The 19,956-nt window shown below is 43.5% G+C and overlaps 1 protein-coding gene across 8 annotated transcripts in view; it reads right to left on the bottom strand.

The window, feature by feature from the left end:
- The window catches only part of LOC111973259 (unconventional myosin-VI), a 93,850-nt gene that overhangs the window by 54,041 nt on the left and 19,853 nt on the right, over positions 1 to 19,956 (bottom strand). For all 8 annotated transcript variants that reach the window (XM_024000557.2, XM_024000558.2, XM_024000559.2 and 5 more), the window contains exons 2-10: positions 19,790 to 19,924; positions 13,437 to 13,506; positions 13,075 to 13,148; positions 10,815 to 10,944; positions 9,672 to 9,777; positions 9,369 to 9,424; positions 9,182 to 9,279; positions 8,854 to 9,018; positions 372 to 452 (exon numbers count right to left, since the gene is read on the bottom strand). In XM_024000557.2, coding sequence (XP_023856325.1) covers positions 372 to 452; positions 8,854 to 9,018; positions 9,182 to 9,279; positions 9,369 to 9,424; positions 9,672 to 9,777; positions 10,815 to 10,944; positions 13,075 to 13,148; positions 13,437 to 13,506; positions 19,790 to 19,906 — 897 coding nt within the window. In that variant the 5' untranslated portion in view covers positions 19,907 to 19,924. The remainder of the gene's footprint in view (positions 1 to 371; positions 453 to 8,853; positions 9,019 to 9,181; positions 9,280 to 9,368; positions 9,425 to 9,671; positions 9,778 to 10,814; positions 10,945 to 13,074; positions 13,149 to 13,436; positions 13,507 to 19,789; positions 19,925 to 19,956) is intronic.

Raw genomic sequence — 19,956 nt, 5'->3', positions numbered from 1 at the left:
AGTTAAAAAAAAAAAAAAAACATCACTACATCAGTGCATCCGCAGACCAAGAACAATGATCGTTATTTGACTGAGCAGGCCGTTTAGTAAAATACATTTTGACAGACACAGCGAGCAAGATAGGGATGGAAGAGTACGTTCTGTTATTTTCTCTCAGCATAGACAGTCGTGCCTAAGTGCATTTCCAGTTAGTTCTGGAGACGAGAAACCATCTGTCATTAGACAGCCAAAAACTAAGGATCAGAGGGAGGATTTCCTTTGTGGTTGTCCAGATATCTGGGAATACCCAGAGTAGCTAAAGACAATCAATATGGAAGGTACATGAAGAAAGGAGAGAAAGGAAAGAAAGGAGATTAAGACATGCACTGTACCTCTGGGCTCTTGCGGTTCTGAAGGATCTGTTTGTCTGTGTCCTTGTTTGCAAAGAAGCGAGTGCATCCTCTGTTCAAATACTGCAACAGAGAAATATAACAATCAATCAACAGAAGATTGCATGGATCAAGATACTGCAGTATGATATATATGCAACAATTTCAAAGACTTTAGTGAGTTACAGTTCATAAGGAAATCAGTCAATTAAAATAAATGCATTAGGCCCTAATCTATGGATTTCATATGACTGGGCAGGGGAGCAGCCCAGCCATGGTTGGGCCTTGGAGGTCATAGACCCACCCACTTGGGAACCAGGCCCAGCCAATCAGAATTAGTTTTTCCCCACAAAGGGATTTATTACAGACAGAAACACACCTCAGCACCCTCTCAGACAACCCCACAAGTAAGAAGCCGGATGTGGAGGTCCTGGGCTGGCATCGTTACATGTGATCTGCGGTTGTGAAGCCAGTTGGACATACTGACAAATTCTAATACGACACTAGAGGTGGCTTATGGTAGAGATGAATATTAAATTCTCTGGCAACAGCTCTGGTGGACATTCCTGCAGTCAGAATGCCAATTGCGTGCTCCCTCAACTTGAGACATCTGTGGTGTTGTGACAAAACTACACATTTTAGAGTGGCCATTTATTGTCCCCAGCACAAGGTGCACCTGTGTATTGATCATGCTGTTTAATCTGATTTTTGTTATGCCACACGTCAGGTGGATGGATTATCTTGGCAAAGGAGAAAAGCTCACTAAGAGGGATGTAAACACATTTGTGCTCAATTTGAGAGAAATCTTTTTTGTGCATATGGAACATTTCTGGGATCTTTTATTTCAGCTCATGAAACATTGGACCAACACTTTACATGTCGCATTTATATTTTTGTTCAGTATAGTTATAACTGGCCCTAAATCTACTGAATATCCCATCAACCTTGGTACAGGATGGTTTAAAATGATTGTCAACAAATCAAACAATGCATTAGCAGTAATATGGGAAACTATGACTTTTGAAAGCCATTGGTAAGTAACAGTGCCTAGTCAAAGTCTATACACCCCTTGCACGGTCTTCACATTTTGCTGCCTTAAAATTACATTAAAACATTTTAAAATTAGATTTTTGTTCCTACTGATGTACACAACTGAAAAAATAATTTTGAATAAGAATCTTTGCACAACTCTTAGGGCAACATATATACATCGTTCTTGTCAAAATTGCTCAAGCTCAGTAAGAATGGTTGGGTGTCATTGATGACAGAACCATTCAATCATTGTCTCTGAATTTCAAGCACAATTAAGTCAGGCCTGAGACGGGACCAATCAGGAACACTCAACACATATTGGAAAGCCATTCTGGTGTGTCTTTAGCAATAAAATGTGTGTAATTGTCCAGCTGAAAAATAGAACTCGATCCCAGGTTTAGGTATTCAGAAGACTGAGGCAGGGTTTCCTCTAACTTTGTCTGGCCTTTGCTACTTTCATGTTTATTCTTATCCTAACAAACTCCCCAGTCCCTGCAGGAGATCGGCATACCCATAATGAAGTCCGTTTAAAAAAATATCTGCTCCAAATCATCCATTCTGTTTGCAACAAGGCTGTTAAGAATACTGCAAAGAAATTGACTTTTGGGTCTTAATTAAAAACAACAGTCTTGGGTCGAATCAAGTACAACAAAACAGAGTGAAACACTCTGTATTTTCAAGTAGTGTGTTGGCAGCATCATATTATGCATATGCTTGTCACTGGCAAGGAATGGAACGTTTGTCAGGATAAAATAAAATATGAAAAAGGAGCAAAGCCCAGGTAAAAAGTTTGAGGAAAACCTGCCTTAGTCTTCCGAAAAGCTAACCCTGGGATAGAGTTTTATTTTTTAGTGGGACAATAAAAACAAATGTATATATACACACACACAGTACCAGTCCAAAGTTGACACACCTACTCATTAATGAAATAATACATATGGAATCACGTAGTAACCACCTTTTTATTTTTTATTAAAACATGTTTTATATTTTAGATTCTTCATAGTAGCCACCCTTTGCCTTGATGACAGCTTTGCACACTCTTGGAATTCCCTCAACCAGCTTCACCTGGAATGCTTTTCCAACAGTCTTGAAGGAGTTCCCACATGTGCTGAGCACTTGTTGGCTGCTTTTTCATCCCTCTGCGGACCAACTCATCCCAAACCATCTCAATTGGGTTGAGGTCGGGTGATTATGGAGGCCAGGTCATCTGATGCAGCACTCCATCGCTCTCCTCTTTGGTCAAATAGCCCTTACACAGCCTGGAGGTGTTGGGTCATTGTCCTGTTGAAAAACATATGATAGTCCCACTAAGCCCAAACCAGATGGGATGGCGTATTGCTGCAGAATGCTGTGGTAGCCATGCTGGTTAAGTGTGCCTTGAATTCCAAATAAATCACCGACGTCGTCACCAGCAAAGCACCATCACACCACATCCTCCATGCTTCACGGTGGGAACCACACATGCGGAGATCATCTGTTCACCTACTCCGCGTCTCACAAAGACACGGCGGTTGGAACCAAAAATCTCAAATTTGGACTCGACCAAAAGGACAGATTTCCACCGGTCTAATATCCATTGCTCGTGTTTTGGCCCAAGCAAGTCTCTTCTTCTAATTGGTGTCCTTTAGTAGTGGTTTCTTTGCAGAAATTCAACAATGAAGGCCTGATTCGGTGAGCGAGTTCATTAGGAAGTGCATTGACGATGTCGTACCCACAGCAACGATTAAAACATTCCCAAATCAGAAACCGTGGATTGACGGCAGCATTCGCGTGAAACTGAAAGCGCGAACCACTGCTTTTAACCAGGGCAAGGTGACCGGAAACATGACCGAATACAAACAGTGTAGCTATTCTCTCCGCAAGGCAATCAAACAGGCTAAGTCCCAGTACAGAGACAAAATAGTCGCAATTCAACAGCTCAGACACAAGAGGTATGTGGCAGGGTCTACAGTCAATCACAGATTACAAAAAGAAAACCAGCCCCGTCGCGGACCAGGATGTCTTGCTCCCAGACAGGCTAAATAACTTTTTTGCCCGCGGGTGAGACAATTATCAGTGCCACTGACACTGGCCTAGGCGACTAAAACACTGCGGGCTCTCCTTCACTGCAGCCGGAGGTAGTAAAACAATTTAATACCGTGTTAAGCCGCTCCTCAAGGCTTGCAGGCCCAGACTCGGCATTTCCCAGCTCAGCGTCCGCTGCAGGAGCAAGTGTGTGCGCAGTACTCAGCTGTCTTGGTAGTGGACGGACATATCATCAATGCCCTTATCAGCTTTGCTGTTCCACATGTTCAGTAAGGGCCACATTTGTCTTGTTCCCAAGAAAGGCGTAAGGTACATGTGAGCTAAACGACTACCGCCCGAGCCGTAGCACTTCACTGCTTCATCATGAAGTCTTTGAGAGACTAGTCAAGGAGCCATATCACTCCACCCTATCCGGACAACCCTGAGACCCACTCCAAATTGCTTACGTACCCAATATCCACAGACGACGCAATCGCAACCACACTGCACACTGCCCTAACCCATCTGGACAAGAGGAATACCCCTGTGAGAATGCTGTTCATCGATTACAGCTCAGCATTTACACCATAGTACTTCCAAACCTGTCATCAAGCTCGAGACCCTGGGTCTCGACCCGCCCAGTGCAACTGGGTCTGGACTCCTGACGGGGGCCGCCCAGGTGGTGAGGGTAGGAACAACATCTCCACCCCGCTGATCCTCAACACTGGGCCCCACAAGGGTTGCGTTCTGAGCCTCTCTGTACTCCCTGTTCACCCACGACTGCGTGGCCATGCACGCCTCCAACTCAATCATCAAGTTTGCGGATGACACACAGTGGTAGGCTTGATTACCAAACAACGACGGGACGGCACAGGAGGAGGGGAGGGCCTCGGAGTTGTGCAGAAATAAACCTCACACTCACTCAACGTAAACAAAAAAAGGAGATGATTGTGGACTTCAGGAAACAGCAGGAGGAGCACCCCCCTATCCACATCGACGGGCAGTAGTGGAGAAGGTGGAAATTTAAGTTCCTCGGTGTACACATCACGGACAAACTGAATTGTCCACCCTACACAGACAGCGTTGTGAAGAAGGCGCAGCAGCGCCTCTTCAACCTCAGGAGGCTGAGAAATCGGCTTGTCACCAAAAACACTCAAACTTCTACAGATGCACAATCGAGAGCATCCTGTCGGGCTTATCACCGCCTGGTACGGCAACTGCTCCGCCCACAACCAGTAAGGCTTCCAGAGGGTAGTGAGGTCTGCAAACGCACCCCGGGGCAAACTACCTGCCCTCCAGGAACACCTACACCACCCGATGTCACAGGGAAGGCCATAAAGATCATCAAGGACAACACACCCAACCACTGCCTGTTCACCCCGCTCTAATCCAGAAGGCGAGGTCAGTACAGGTGCATCAAAGCAGGGACCGGGAACTGAAAAACAGTCTCTAGCTCAAAGGCCATCAGACTGTAACAGCCACCACTAACATTAGCGGCCGCTGCCAACATACTGACTCAACTCCACCACTTAAAAATGGGAATTGATGGAAATTATGAAAAAATGTACCACTAGCCACTTTATAACAATGCCACTTAATATAATGTTTACATACCACATTACCCATCTCATATGTATATATCTGTACTCTATATCATCTACTGCATCTTCCACCTTTATGTAATACATTACCACATAGCCACTTTAAACTATGCCACTTAATATAATGTTTACATACCCTACAGTACTCATCTCATATGTAATAGCGTATACTCATACCATCTACTGCATTCTTGCCATGCGTTCTGTAACCACCATCATTCATATATCTTTATGTACATATTCTTTATCCCTTTACACTTGTGTGTGTGTATAAGAGTAGTTGTGGAATTGTTAGGTTAGATTACTTGTTGGTTATTACTGCATTGTCGGAAGAAGACAAGGCAAGTTTCGGCACTACTCGCATTAACATCTGCTAACCATGTGTATGTGACTAATAAAATTTGATTTGATTTGATTTGATTCACACAGTCTCCTTGGAACAGTTAATGTTGAGATATCTTTGTTACTTGAACTCTGTGAAGCATTTATTTGGGCTGCAATTTCTGAGGCTGGTAACTAATGAACTTGTCCTCTGCAGCAGAGGTAACTCTGGTTCTTCCTTTCCTGTGGCGGTCCTCATGAGAGCCAGTTTCATCATAGCGCTTGATGGTTTTTATGACTGCACTTGAAGAAACTTTAAGTTCTTGATATGTTCTGTATTGACTGACCTTCATGTCATAAAGTAATGACAAACTGTCATTTCTCTTTGCTTATTTGAGCTGTTCTTGCCGTAATATGGACTTGGTCTTATACCAAATACGGCTATCTTCTGTATACCACCCCTACCTTGTCACAACACAACTGATTGGCTCAAATGCATAAAGAAAATAAATTCCAAATTCGTTTAACAAGGCACACCTGTTAATTGAAATGCATTCCAGGTGACTACCCCATGAAGCTGGTTGGGAGAGTGCCAAGAGTGTGCAAAGCTGTCATCATGGCAAAGGGTGGCTACTTTGAAGAATTTAGATATAAAATATATTTTGATTTGTTTAACACTTTTTTGGATACTACATGGTTCCATGTGTTATTTCATAGTTTTGATTTCTTTACCATTATTCTACAAAGTAGAAAATAGTACAAATAAAAACCTGTAATGAGTAGGGGTGTCCAAACTTTTGACTGGTAGGTACTGTATGTCAAAGACACACAAGAATGTCTTTCCATGAGGTGTTGAGAGTTCCTGAGTGGTCCTGCCCCAAAACGGACTTTAAAAAAGGTTTGACTACTGCTGTCCATCAATGACTCACCCAAATTGATTGACCTTGAGCAATTTTGACAAAAACAATGGATAAATGCTGCCCTAAGAGTTGTGCAAAGTTAGAAGTTCATAAAATAATTATTACAGCTGTAATGGTTACGAAAGGTGATTCCACCAAGCATTAACTCTGGTGAGTGAAGCATTGAGCAATAAAGACATTTGTTTTCTTTATTTAATTAGGAAACGTTTCGATAATTTTAGTTCAACTTTAAAAATGTGGAGTAGGACAAAAAAAAAAAACGAACTTTATTCCCTTTTGAGGGTTCATGTGAAGGCAACAAAATGTAGCGATTGCATTTCCACATCACTGTCTCTCTATTTCCATGTAAGTCTGTGTGGCCTGCACAGGCGTTCCACATGATGGATTACACTTCGCTGTGAGCGGATTTGTTGTTTACTTGGGTCTTGATCATTCACCATTGTTCATGGCAAAGAGTGTATTTGGCACAAAATACGTTACTCCTCTCCGTAATTGCCTTTGTGCGACTTTTAATGACTTCTCAGTCGCTTGCTCCCTTCCTGCCTGTCACTAGAGATACGGGCCTGATGAGCGCGACGACAACGTCCCAGGTGGGTAGGAGAGAATAACAAAACAGAACCCGGTTGCTTATCTTGTTTGTAGGAGACGAGTCATTTTCAGCTGGCCAGATGGAACGGAACAAAGACTTTAATTACAGAGATAGGCCTTGAGGAGGATTGTATGTCTCCCTCCTTCTCTTCCCAGTGCTCTACACTCCAGACAGGGCATATTCAGTAACGCAACACAAGGCTACAGAACATAACAGACATCTTACAAAGCTCCACACAGTCCTGCTGCTAACCCCACTGGCTCTCTGCTGTGCACAAAAGTAATTGGTGTGATCAATAAATAAAATGTCATTTTAGTTTCCAGATCATCAGAAAAATGGTAGGACAGATAAGACTATTCGAGGAAGCAAGGGACCACGGTCGAGCAGAAGTACCTGGCTTACTGCCCAGAAGAAATGCTTTCGCAGGGGAGAAAAATCACAGAAATACAGGGGAACTATGGCCATACACAGTACGACAAATGACACAAATGAGAGGAGGCTGAAGAACAAAATTCTGACATGAAAGTGATGTCCAGCTGAAGAGAGGGGAGATGTAGGCTACCTTGGAAGCCACGCTGAAATGATGTGTTCGCAGCAAGTGATGTTGAAGGTACTGAAATCCCTTTTCCCTGCAACTTCCTTCCTGTCTAGCTGCTCAAACTCCATTTCAATTCCATGCGTTGCTAATCTGCACTGGATGTGAAACAGAGCACATGAGTTGTCTGGGTGCTGTTCTATATATAATTCTATATAATTTCCAACGGTCAATAGTAATGTCCAAGTTGAATTGGAGATCACAAGAAATGTCACTGCATCCCTCAGTTTGACTATCTCCATTACAGTGGACGATGTTCCTGTCAGGAGCTGGAGTCAAAGCACTTCAACTTCCTGATCAACCACTGGTGGTATGCGGGGGCACTGCAGGTAGTCCACAATTTTTTTTGATGGAGTATTAATGCTATTATGCAATTTTACAAAGACAATTGTTTATAATAATAATAATAATAATAATGCCTTTAATCTATTACATTCACTGATAAAATATCTTGTTGGTCAATTTTAAGAAAATGTGGCAGTTGATCACAATTTGGTGGTCCTCAGAACGGAAAAGGTTGGGAACCACCAGCCTAAAGAGCCCTGGCAGGGAGGGAACTTTAAAAGAGGGGACCAATATTGGACAAAGCAGGAGGGGAGTTTGTACAACTTCCATAAAAACCTGCCAGTTAACTACAACCTAATTGGGTGTCTTAAAAGAATCTCATCCCCCTGACAGGAACCAGATGGGGATCTTTAGACCAATGGTGGACAGAAATGGCAGGCACTGAGTTAGTACAACTTCTCTAAACACCTGCCAGCTAATAACAGCAGAATTGGGTGTCGATAACACAGTCTGAGGGAAAACCAGACAGAGAATTTTAAGGATGAACGATAATGGACAAGGCAGGAAGAGAGTTTGTACAACTTCTCAAATAATCTGACAATTGACTATAACAGAATTGGCTTTCCTTAAAGCACAATGCAATGGATTGTTATATTTGTGAAGTTTATGGCAAGAAAATAAGCCCTTCTTAAAGGATGGCTGAGAATGCCATCTAGTGGTCTCAGAGGTACGGCGCAACAATAAAAATTCATCCAACCATGTATCATGACTTGACATTTTCATAGCATCGTTTTATGTTAATCCTAAACACCAAAAGGAGTGAGTTTCCTTAATATTTAATGAGGAGCTTTGGTACCCCCTGTTGAGCTGACTGCTTGGGGTGGAGGAGCCAAGTCCTCACTCCCTCACACTGATACGAGTGTCAGGTAGTGTTTGAGGGATCGCCCTTAGCAAGGAGCTGAACAGATTCACTAATCTCAATCACACGACTCGTTATTTGAGATGCAAGGTGATTTGTAGATCAGTGATTCTGCAGAGCTCCTTACTCAGGTTGATCTTCTTGTGCGCACACGCTCCAAGGAGCTAGCAAAAGGTGAGTGAGTGAGTTTTAGGCCGGCCAGTAGGCTCCACTTACCCTGAAGGCATCTGGGGATTCCAGATGGAACTTGGTCCTGATGTCCTCTGAGGCTCCGGCACACAGCCGGTAGAAGATGTGGTAGTTCCTCTCCTCCTGGCTCTGCTGGCAGATCCTGGACTTCTCCAGCAGGTAGTGGGACACAAAGCCTCCCACCACAGTATTCTGACCAGACAACACGGGTTCAATTAGTATCAGAAGTAGCCAAAGCAAACGCTCAAAGTATTTGAACAATTTCAAATAGTATTTGAACACTATTATTATGGTGTCTGATGATTTTAATGATCGTGAAATATGGTACAGCGGTATGACAATGTTGCTTCTGTACCTTTCCGTTGAAGTGGATCTCTACAAACTTCCCAAAGCGACTACTGTTATTATTCCTGACAGTTTTAGCATTCCCAAAAGCCTCCAGCAGGGGATTGGCTGTGGGATTGAGGAAGAGAAATCAAAACACAAATCCATACAGTGTGGTATTAAGTCACGCTGCTGGGAAGTGAGATTTTCTTATGTACCTTCAACTATTCTCTCGTCAATATCTTGACCTGTTCCATAAGACGTTGTTAAGTATCTACAGGGCAGAAGAAAAAAAAATCTGAGTTAGTGTGAATACTCTGACTGCACTTCTTTACACAAACCAATAGAAAACAGCCTGCCAGATCAGACTGGGGTATGTCCCAAATGGCACCCTACTCCCCTATATAGTGCACTACTTTTGACTAGTTCTGGAAAATAAAAATGGTGCACTATGAGGAATATGGTGCCATTTGGGACACAGCCTGTCTGTTGACGATGCACAGAGAACGTCATAACTTTACCGGAGGACAAACTTGGTGTTTTCAGTCTTTCCGGCACCAGATTCCCCGGACACGATGATGGACTGGCTCATCTTCAGCACCCTCATGTCCCTAAAGGCCTTGTCAGCTGACAAGAGACATCCAGCCATTAGACAGTGTTTACAGTTTATTTACCCTCTCCGTTACCTCAGTGACACAAAAAAAGTATCTCAATGGGATCATAAATGAAGTCTACGGTTGCAATAGTCATGCAGAAGTTACAATGAATGCTCCCTATACTTCTAAATGATTACAGTGTTCACATCAGTAACACACACACACAACATAATCCAAATGGGAACCTCAAGATGGATGTTTGCATTAGCAAAGTCAAACTGTACATTGAATGCTCACTGGAAATAGGTAGCAAAATCACACTAAAAATATGCCAAGACACAGGAAGGCCAAACAGATCATCAAGGACATCAACCACCCGAGCCACGGCCTGTTCACCCCGCTATCATCCAGAAGGCGAGGTCAGTACAGGTGCATCAAAGCTGGGACTGAGAAACATCTCCTATCTCAAGGACATCAGACTTAAATAGCCATCACTAGCCAGCTACCACCCGGTTACTCAATCCTGCACCTTAGAGGCTGCTGCCCTATATACATAGAATCACTGGTTACTTTAATAATGGAACTCTAGTCACTTTAATAATGTTTACATACTGTATTCTATTCTACTGCATTTTAGTCAATGCCACTCCGACATTGCTCATCCTAATATTTATATATTTTTAAATTCCATCATTTTACTTTTAGATGTGTGTATTGTTGTGATTCGTTAGATAACTGCACTGTTGGAGCTAGAAACACAAGCATTTCACTATGACCGCAATAACATCTGCTAAATGTGTATGTGACCAATAGAATTTGATTTGACAGAGCAGAAAAAATTACTATAGACTGCCCTCCAGTGGACAGATGTGAAAGTGTAATGCATTGTCAGCCCAACAGTGGCACAGAGACATCCGTGTTTCTACGTCCCAAATGGCACCCTGTTCCCCACATAGCGCACTGCTTTTGACGAGATCCCAATGGGCCCTGGTCAAAGTAGTGCACTATATAGGGAAGAGAGTTCCATTTGGAACGCAGCCCGTGTGTTCCTTCCTCCCTAGTACTCACCGATAGCGTAGACGTGGGGCGGCAGGGTGCCCAGGGACCTCCCATGGTACTGTTTAATGGTCTCTGGAGCGTAGAGCTTTGGGAGGTCAACATACGGGTTCACGGCAATCAGGATATTGGCTACAAACGTCTGGGAGAAAAAACAAAGGGAAACCTGAAGTCAGAAATACTCTAGCACAAAAAGGTAGTTTTTAAAGCAAGATACCATACTAGTGCTGAGCAATTAGTGCTTTTTGACGTAGGTTCAGTGTCGCATATTTCTTAAAACAATATAATGCACCATACCTTATGTGGGTTGAATGATGTAACACAGAATAAAACAATTAGTAAGTCCCATGACGGTAGTGACTGCCCATTACGGCTTTTCACTTATTAACCATCATTTATTCACATTACTTAACTATATTTTCTTAATGTATATTACATTTTTTGTTTTATGACTTTATTCTAAGTCAGCATCTCATCTCTATAGATTTTAGTAGTTCTTCAAAGTAAATAAGGCATACTGACTGCTGAATATCAAAATCACTTATATCATGTATTTTCAGGTAGAGATACCAAGCAAAGCAACAGCACGTTGTCTCTTTTCTCCCTCTCCATGTCTGCCCCACACAGACCGGACACGTAGGCATGCAATGGATTATGGTTATTGTAGTTAATATTATTTCCGCCATGTTGGAAACCACAACTCCTGACTACGTCGCACAGTTCAGGCTTCATCAGATTTCTCTCTAGAGAAACTGCGCATTGAGCTCACAGAAAAAAAAGGAACTAAATGGAATTCAAATAATTTAACCGATGTCAGTAAATTAGTTGTTTAAAAAGCAAAAAAAAAATACCAACATGTCGGTTAATCGCTCAGCACTAGATAAACATCAAATGCTTTTGGGGTGAACACTTCTGATATAACACCCAGTTTTTCCTCAAGTACCTAACAAAACACGAATCCCATCACTGCTAAAAGGAATTGTCTCACTGCATATCAGCCAAACACCTCCATAGAACACAGCAACCTGTTCATCAGTTTCTCACTGCAGCCACTAGATGCCACCCGTTGGAAGACAAGTGTCCCATGACTCCTCTCCCCCACCAGCTGGATTCCATGTCCCCCTGCCTGCCTGGTTGGCTGTCACCTCAGAGGACCTAATTAAGTTCAGTGGGGAACAGGATAGCGCTGCCTGGCTCTGCTCTGCTCCCTGGCCAATTACAAAGGGGTAGACAGGGGCCAGCAGGGAGACTGATGACAAGCGCTAGCTGTGTCTGCGTGTGTATATGTGTTGTGTCCCCTCCCTGATGGACGGTGTGAAGGCCTTGTCATTGTCACTCTGGGCTGCCTGTCAGGTGTGCGTGCACGTCAATGTAACTGCCCTCGCTCCCATCAGCCACCTGACATGCAGCCCAGAGTGACAATGATAAGGCCGTCACGCCATCCATCAAGGAGGGAACACACCACAACACACACATGCAGTAAAGTACAGTAGGTGAAGAGACAGAAGTGGCTGAGGTGACAGGGCTTTAGCATGATAATGAGTGAGTGTTCTATCGGCCTTGCCCCTACTGGTTCAACCTGTTCAGCTGTTGGAACAAGACTGATGGGGAAGACAGCAGGATATACACTACCGTTCAAAAGTTTGGGGTCACTTCGAAATGTCCTTGTTTTTTAAATAAAAGCTTTCAATTTTTTATTTTATTGTTCATTTAAAATAACATCAAATTGATCAGAAATACAGTGTAGACATTGTTAATGTTGTAAATGACTATTGTAGCTGGAAACGGCAGATTTTTAATGGAATATCTACATAGGCGTACAGAGGCCCATTATCAGCAACCATCACTCCTGTGTTCCAATGGCACGTTGTGCTAATCCAAGTTTATCATTTCAAAAGGCTAATTGATCATTAGAAAACCCTTTTGCAGTTATTTTAGCGCAGGTGAAAATTGGCCTTCTAGGCAGAGTTCCTCTGTCCAGTGTCTGTGTTCGTTTGACCATCTTAATAGTTTTATTGGCCAGTCAGATATGGCTTTGTCTTTGCAACTCTGCCTAGAAGGCTAGCATCCCGGAGTCGCCTCTTCACTGTTGACTTTGAGACTGGTGTTTTGCAGGTACTATTTAATGACGCTGCCAGTTGAGGACTTGTGAGGCGTCTGTTTCTCAAACTAGACACTCTAATGTACTTGTCCTCTTGCTCAGTTGTGCACCGGACCACAAACTTTTGAACGGTAGCGAAAATACAGGTTGTGTGTGTTATAAAGTACTTACATAAATTTTGTCTTTACTATACCGCACGCGGACGTTGTTCAATAGAGTGGCTTCATTCAAGTACATCAAAGAACCTGAAAAAAAACAGTAAATCACAAGCTGTCAAGAAGAGGATGGATCAAAATGGAAAACACATAAGAACATAAATGTCACAAAATGGCATTCCTCAATCCTCAGTGGAGTTTTTGGGGGGGGGTAACAGTTTCAGGGTTGTAATTCAGTTCATTACTTCATATAGTGCTGCAAAACCACGTAGGTGCCCATTAGGGCAACTTTATGTGATGGTAAGAAACATAAAAACCTTGTGCTGGAGACTGCAGACTTCTGCTAAAACAATAGCAGTGTTTGTGCTAGAAACTCACAGTTGTCTTCCACGTGTTTGTTGACATCATCCTCAGCTGGGAACACTTGGTTGATCTGGGCCGTAAAGCTCTGTCAAAACAAGATGGACGTGAAACAGGATTAAAATCTGTACAAATTAAGCATTTCACCATGCTGTTCTCTTTCTAATGTATTAAAAGTTGAAGAGTAGGTCACTAAGCACATAAAAGTATGTGGCCTAAAATACCAAATAAAGGAGAGAGACACATGAGTAAATAAACCCATGAAGTATATAGAAGTCAGTAAGCTTTTCCAAGTATGTCAACGTGTTCTTTTAGCAATCCCCAAGTTTCCCAACGGCCACTCAAAACACTGACTGTTCAGAACGCCATTGCTTCAAAGGCCCTGGTGTATGCAGCAGTGAGTGACAGGTCAAGGGACAATGAATTATTTGGAGAGAGAGGCAGAAACAGGATCTGGGAGTTAACTAGTGAGGTGCTGCGGAGTCTGACTGCAAGCTGCAGCCCCTCCCCTATTCAGGCCCATGGTTGTCGGTCAGCACCTCCACTGCAGAGGCCAGCCACCATGCATTATTCACCAGCATCATCAGTACACATGCATGGCCTAGGACAAACAATACTGCTAGCTACATGTCCCCATAGGCAGGGCTTGAGTTGTGAGGCTGGTGTTAGTGTGTTACTCATAGTATGTGTTTATGGTAAACACATCTGGTGAGTACTACGGGTTATTTCAGAATCCTAAAAGCACATTGCAATTGCAAGTTAGCGTGACGCCGTATGTGAGAGCACACTAGCAGTTTAGCGTACTTGATGAGTTTCCTTATTCAATCTACCAATAGGTTCCCTTCTTTGCGAGACATTGGAAAACCTCCCTGGTCTTTGTAGTTAAATCTACGTTTTAAATCCACTGCCCGACCAAGGGACCTTATAGATAATTGTATGTGTGGGGTAGAGATGAGGTAGTGATTCAAAAATCATGTTAAACAACATTACAGCACACAGAGTGAATCCTTGCAACTTATTAAGTGACTTAAGCAAATGTTTACTCCTGAAATGATTTAGTCTCGCCATAACAAAAAGGGGTTGAATACTTGGACTAAAGACATTTCAGCTTTTAATTTATTTGGAAAACATAATTCCACTTTGACATGATGGGGCATTGTGTGTAGGGCAGTGACTAAACATCTCAATTGAATACATGTTTAATTCAGTCTAACAACAAATGTGGAAAAGGTCAAGGTGTGTGAATCGTTTCTGAAGATATGCAGTGCATTCATGTTCATGGAACTATGAACAAACACAGTGGGCTACTTGGCTAACCAAAGCTAGTGAAAGATGGCTGGCTGCACCTTTCTCCTTCTGCATGGATACATTCTTCTTAACCAATTCATCGACGCCAACTGCTTTAGCGCCTATTGACGATGGTATCTTCTGACCGGGGGAGTTTTGGTAAGAGCCCAGACGCTTGCGGTACACATTAACACGCACCACTTGTGTTTTAGAAACATAAGGAAGGCATCTTTCATATCAGCGAGAATTATATTTATAAAATATACATTTAAAAAAAAACTTTAAATTACTACACACCTTTATAGGGTTAGTGTTCCCACCGGGCCATATCCCAATGTTACAGCGCTTTTTTACGGGAAACAGATGGACACACACAGCCTTATGGGTCTGTGCATAACTGCTACAGTCAGTGTATCTTTTTCATTTGAAGGGTTCTTTCTCGCTGATGAAAGACAAGTGCCATATGTTGTTTCGAAAGCCGTGTCGCAAGCGATGATTATCTAAACGTTAAAAGCTCATGTGAACTACAATCCCGGCGCTGAGTTAACTGGTGAAAACTGTAGGGAGAATGCAGAATGCCGCCTGGAGTTTGAGAGCTACATTCTCCTGGCCTGCCTCTAACACAGCACCAGCTAAAAGCATTCTGCAATTTTACCTTGTCCATTCCACACGTGGCAAAAACATTTCTTCACCAGGGAATTTTTTTTACATGTTTAACAAATATTTTAGAAGTTCGTTTGGGGAACATCTGTGGGTTGACCTTAGACTAGTAAGCGGGTCAGGCGGGCTGCAATGTGTGTAGCTTGCGAGGCCAAGTCAGACATAGGATTGCGTCCCAAATGACACCCTATTCCCTACATAGTGCTGGTCAAAAGAAGTGCACTACGTAGGGGATAGAGTGCCATTTGGGTCAACCAGCTAGAGCCAGCTCCCTCCTGTGGGCCATGGGGACCTGTTGGCCTCTCCTCTTCTGGGCCAGCAATTTAGGTATCATCTCAATTGGCACCCTATTCCCTATTTAGTGCACTACTTGTGAAAGTATTGCACTATACAGGAAATAGGGTGCTATTTGGGATGTGTCCTTAGTGTCTCAAATAAAGGCACTGCAAGAAGGTGTTAAAACTTCCAAGAGTGGAGATGCCAAGGTGACGTACAGTCGGTTCATTCTTTCCTGCACTGGTATGTGCCACATTCTGGGCCCAAACTGGCAAGATTCCAAAGCACTGAGCCACGTGAGGTGACTGAAGGCAAGAGGAAAAGGAGAGGGAGGGGGGAGGGACGGACGGTGAGGCAATGCCCCCTTGAATTTAAATACGTCCCTCACCCCTCCTCTCTCTTTTCACACACACCAAGGCAGAGCAAAACAGTGAAAAAACTGTATCCCTATTCCCTTTATAGGGCACCAATTTCAACCAAGGCTCTGGTCAAAATGAGTGCAATATATAGGAAATAGAGTTCCATTGGGGACACAGGCCCAGTCTGGGACACATTACCTAACGCTGTGGGCCACAGAGTCAGCCATTGTGGCTCAGGCTGTGTGTGTGACACGGTGTCATGCACTGAGCAGCCCCTCTCGCCTGACATCCCCCCCTCAGGGGTCTGCCAGGCTGCGTACACCGCTGCTGCTCTGAGCGGGCTGGGTGTGGAGGATGGGAGCTGTAGACTGGCACTAACTGGCTGCTGCAGGGACAGAAGACACATTGTGCCACTCAGACTGCCTTTTACAGCACAGAACGGACCATAAATGCCACAGAATGGACACATCCGTTACAAATGACTGGAACACACACACACACAGCTTCCTTCATAATAAAAGATCTGACGGAGTCTGATGATTTATGGGCCGGATGTAAACACTATAAGTGAGCAAATTGAGGAGGACGTTCACTTTATGACAAAGCCACACAAGGAAGTACGAGTTACCATAGAAACTGGTTTTCGCTAACATCAAGAGCTTTAGCGTAATACATTATCTAGTGAATTAGCAGTGACTGGTGGCTTCGAAGGGAAAGCCTACTTGACCAGGTAAGAGCCACTTTACCTCAGATACTGGGGCTTCATTTTGTACCAGTGGAGGAGGGTAGTATCTATAAACGACTAAACTACAGCCTACAGAGATTTGATGTTTCACTAGTATGTTGGCTATTGGAGGGTCTTCGTGTCAAGATAGGTTTCCATTAACTTCTCCAGCGATTTTTGGTAGACTTTTAAAAAGTTAATAGAAAATAGATGCGACAATTGACTGTCGGTAAAAATTATTTTAAAACTATTTTACAAAAACCTCGCGTCAAATAAAAGTGGTTGAAGTGTTTCCATTAACCATTTATGCAAGGAATCGGCAACTGGTGGCCCCGATTTGAAAGCCCTCGGATCAATTCCCTGCCCCCCCCCCCAAATAAAAAATATATACCCTACTTGACCAAAAGTATGTGGACATCTGCTTGTTGAGCATCTCATTGCAAAATCTTGGGCATTAATATGGAGTTAGTCACCTCTTTGCTGCTATAACAGCCTCCACTCTTCTGGGAAGGCTTTCCACTAGACGTTGGAACATTGCTGCGGGGACTTGCTTCCATTCAGCCACAAGAGCATTAATGAGGTCGGGCACTGATTTTGGGCGATTAGGCCTGACATGCAGTCAGCGTTCCAATTGAGGTCAGGGCTCTGTACAGGCCAGTCAAGTTCTTAAAAAAACCAATCCTGACAAACCATTTCTGTATGGACCTCGCTTTGTGCACGGGGGTATTGTCATGCTGAAACAGGAAAGGGCCTTCCCCAAACCCTTGCCACAAAGTTGGAAGCACAGAATCCTCTAGAATGTCATTGTATGCTGTAGCTTTAAGACTTCACTTCACTGGAACTAAGGGGCCTAGCCTGCATCATGAAAAACAACCCCAGACCATTATTCCTCATCCACCAAACTTTACAGTTGGCACTATGTAGTCGGGCAGGTAGCGTTCTCCTGGCATCCACCAAACCAGATGGCGAAGCGTGATTCATCACTCCAGAGAGCACGTTTCCACTGCTCAAAAGTCCAATGGCAGCGAACTTTAGTCCACTCCAGCTGACGCTTGGCATTGCGCATGGTGATCTTAGGCTTGTGTGTGGCAGCTCGGCAATGGAAACCTATTTAATGAGCGTGTGGCCTACCCACTTCGCGACTGAGCCGTTGTTGCTCCTAGACGATTCCACTTCACAATAACAGCACTTAAAATTGCCCGGGGCCAGCTCTAGCATGGCAGAAATTTGACAAACTGACTTAAGTAGCATCCTATGAAGGTGCCACGTTGAAAGTCACTGAGCTCTTCAGTGAGGCCATTCTACTGCCAATGTTTGTCTATGGAGATTGCAGGGTTGTGTTCTTGATTTTATAAACCCGTCAGCAACGGGTGTGGCTGAAATAGCCAAATCCACATACTTTTCTATATATAAACATGCATATACACTGAGTATACCAAACATTAGGAACACCTTCCGAATATTGAGTTTGCCATTGCACACCCCCCCTCCCTTTTGCCCTCAGAAGAGACTCAATTTGTCAGGGCATGGACCCTCCAAGGTGTCGAACGCGTTCCATAGGGATGCTGGCCCACATTGGCTCCATTGCTTCCCACAGTCGTGTCAAGTTGGCTGGATGTCCTTTGGGTGGTGGACCATTCTTGATCCACACGGGAAACTGTTGAGTGAAAACCCAGGAGCGTTGCAGTTCTTGACACAAACCGGTGTGCCTGGCACCTACTACCATACCCCGTTCAAAGGCACTTAAATCCCTTCCCCATTCACCCTCGGAATGGTACCCATCCACAATCCAGGTCTCAATTGTCCTTCTTTAACCTGTCTCTTCCCCTTCATTTACATTGATGAATTGGATTTAACAAGTGACACCAATAAGGGGTCATAGACTGACAGCTTTCACCTAATCATGATCTTAATGTATTGTATGCACACACTATGTGTGATAAAACGCTAGCCAACTTCTGTACATTTGACCTTATTTTAGCACGCAAAAAATGTAATACTTCCAGGTCAACTATAATATGAATACCATTGTAAAGCACAATTTCTCGCCTTTCCAGCAAAATAAATGAGACCTTAATGCTGCCCGTCTATGGAGGACTGAAAAAGTCAAAGAAGCTCAGCCAGGTCTTGTTAAAAAGGGCGGAGGGGGAAGCGAAGGCTACTGAGTGATAGTAAAAAGGGGGGAGATGTGTTGTGCGGGTTAGCTTTTTTCCCCCACTGGATTTCTCCAACTTATCACCTGTAAAACGTAAATAAAACACTATAAAGAGATTCTATAATGTCTCATTACATACCTATTTGAAGGTTTGTGTGAGTTTGAGTAGGGTGTTTTAGGTCGGCGCTAAAGTTATCTTCACAAGTAAACCGCGGCTGTCGCGGCTTTTGAGAGTCATGATGGCTCGCAGCGATGACGCATTTTACTATTGATTGAATTAACTAGAGGAACTCATTTCTCTACGCCCCATGGCAAAATGGGCACGCAGACCCACTAGCAACTGCGGCCCCTCAAGATGAGTTCGGATTTTCTGTGGCCCCCATCAAATATTTGCAATTTTCAAAATATTACCAAGTTTCAAGGTATTGCCACGGTCTGTGCCATGGGGAAACTTGCACTCCTGTAGATCTGAAATAATTGGATGGTGGAATTTGCATCCAGAAAAGCAGAGCAATTCAGGCATTCTTGAAAGTCAGGACAAGATTTATCAAGCAGTACACCTTTAAAACAAATTGCAGAGTGGTCTGAATCATAAGTTATTCAAAAAACAGTTCATCAAAATTTATCACAATAAAGTTAGAAAAAAATCCGCCTGTCGAACAGATAAAAAAAACAAAAACAATTGTTGATCTTTAGAGCATTTATCCTATAGCTGCAGTTACCAATAAACATGTTACAATGTTTTTTTAAGGGGGGACATTGCTTTTGTCATATTAACCTGGTGCAATAGAAACCTGCCTACTGATGACCACCACCACAATTACGCAAATTCTCTGTTCAAAATGTTATAGCGATGGACGTCTGTTTTCGCGAGGGTGTGTGTATATTTTCTGGACATATGATCGCCTACCTTTTGCCCCTGTTTCAGCGGCTCGATGGTCAAGCTGTTTGCTCCTATGTCCACTATGGTCCCCAGCTGGAACCCATCTGCTGGGTGGGGCGCCCACACCGGCTTCCCATCCTCCATTGGACCGCTTGAAGAGCACTGCAACACAAAAGGAAAGAAACAGGAGACCG

Source organism: Salvelinus sp. IW2-2015, linkage group LG14 (assembly GCF_002910315.2).
Source record: "Salvelinus sp. IW2-2015 linkage group LG14, ASM291031v2, whole genome shotgun sequence".
Taxonomy (NCBI): Eukaryota; Metazoa; Chordata; class Actinopteri; order Salmoniformes; family Salmonidae; genus Salvelinus; species Salvelinus sp. IW2-2015.
The sequence above is the reverse complement of the archived record's forward strand: the minus strand, read 5'-3'. Positions and strand labels throughout refer to the sequence as shown.